Consider the following 1,177-nt stretch of genomic DNA (forward strand, 5'->3'; position numbering starts at 1 on the left):
TTGATTCCGTGATTCTGTGATTTTCTAGCTTTTACCACCTCAATAACCTGTGCAATCCTTGTGTCCTTAGGACTTTATCCACCAGTGACGATGTGGAGGACAGGGAGACCGAGAAGGGCCGGCTGGAGGAGGCCTATGAGAAGTGTGACCGGGACCTGGACGAGCTGATCGTGCAGCACTACACGGAGCTCACCACGGCCATCCGCACCTACCAGAGCATCACCGAGCGCATCACCAGCTCCCGCAACAAGATCAAACAGGTGCAGGCTCACCTGGGCTCTGCAGCACCTCCACTGGGGGGGTTCTGGGGGAAAATCCCTGCAAGGCCTTCTTCCTGTGGTGTGTTGTTAGAAACTGCTGGTTTAACCTGTTGGTTCTCCCTCTGGTTTTCCAGCTTTTTGTCATTGCTCTGAACTGAGTTAAAGCTGAATTGAGAAGGTGCTGTTAGCCACTGATCACCCACTGAATACCCATTGTTACCTATCAATTACCCACTAATTACCCACTGATCACCCACTGAATACCCATTGTTACCTATCAATTGCCCAGTGTTACCCACTGATCACCCACTGAATACCCACTGTTACCCATTAATTACCCACTGTTACCCATTAATTACTCACTGTTACCTACTAATCACCCAACAAATACCCACTGTTACCCATTAATTACCCACTAGCCACTGTTACCCTTTAATTACTCACTGTTGCCTACTATTCACCCACTGAATACCCAGTTACCCACTAATCACCCACTAAATACCCACTGTTACCCATTAATTACCCACTAATTACCCACTGTTGCCCATTACTCACTGTTACCTACCAATCATCCAGTGAATACCCACTGTTACCCATTAATTACCCACTAAATACCCACTGTTACCCATTACTCACTGTTACCTTCCAATCATCCAGTGAATACCCACTGTTACCCATTAATTACCCACTAAATACCCACTGTTACCCATTAATTACCCACTAATTACCCACTGTTGCCCATTACTCACTGTTACCTACCAATCATCCAGTGAATACCCACTGTTACCCATTAATTACCCACTAAATACCCACTGTTACCCATTACTCACTGTTACCTGCTAATCACCCAGTGAATACCCACTGTTACCCATTAATTACCCACTAAATACCCACTGTTACCCATTACTCACTGTTAC

At 46.0% G+C, this 1,177-nt stretch overlaps 1 protein-coding gene across 1 annotated transcript in view; it reads left to right on the forward strand.

The window, feature by feature from the left end:
- EXOC4 (exocyst complex component 4) overlaps positions 1 to 1,177 on the forward strand; it is a 303,657-nt gene that overhangs the window by 12,009 nt on the left and 290,471 nt on the right. The window contains exon 3 of the mRNA XM_017807724.1: positions 62 to 260. Coding sequence (XP_017663213.1) covers positions 62 to 260 — 199 coding nt within the window. The remainder of the gene's footprint in view (positions 1 to 61; positions 261 to 1,177) is intronic.

Source organism: Lepidothrix coronata, unplaced genomic scaffold, assembly GCF_001604755.1.
Source record: "Lepidothrix coronata isolate B3197 unplaced genomic scaffold, Lepidothrix_coronata-1.0 Scaffold20, whole genome shotgun sequence".
Classification (NCBI taxonomy): Eukaryota; Metazoa; Chordata; class Aves; order Passeriformes; family Pipridae; genus Lepidothrix; species Lepidothrix coronata.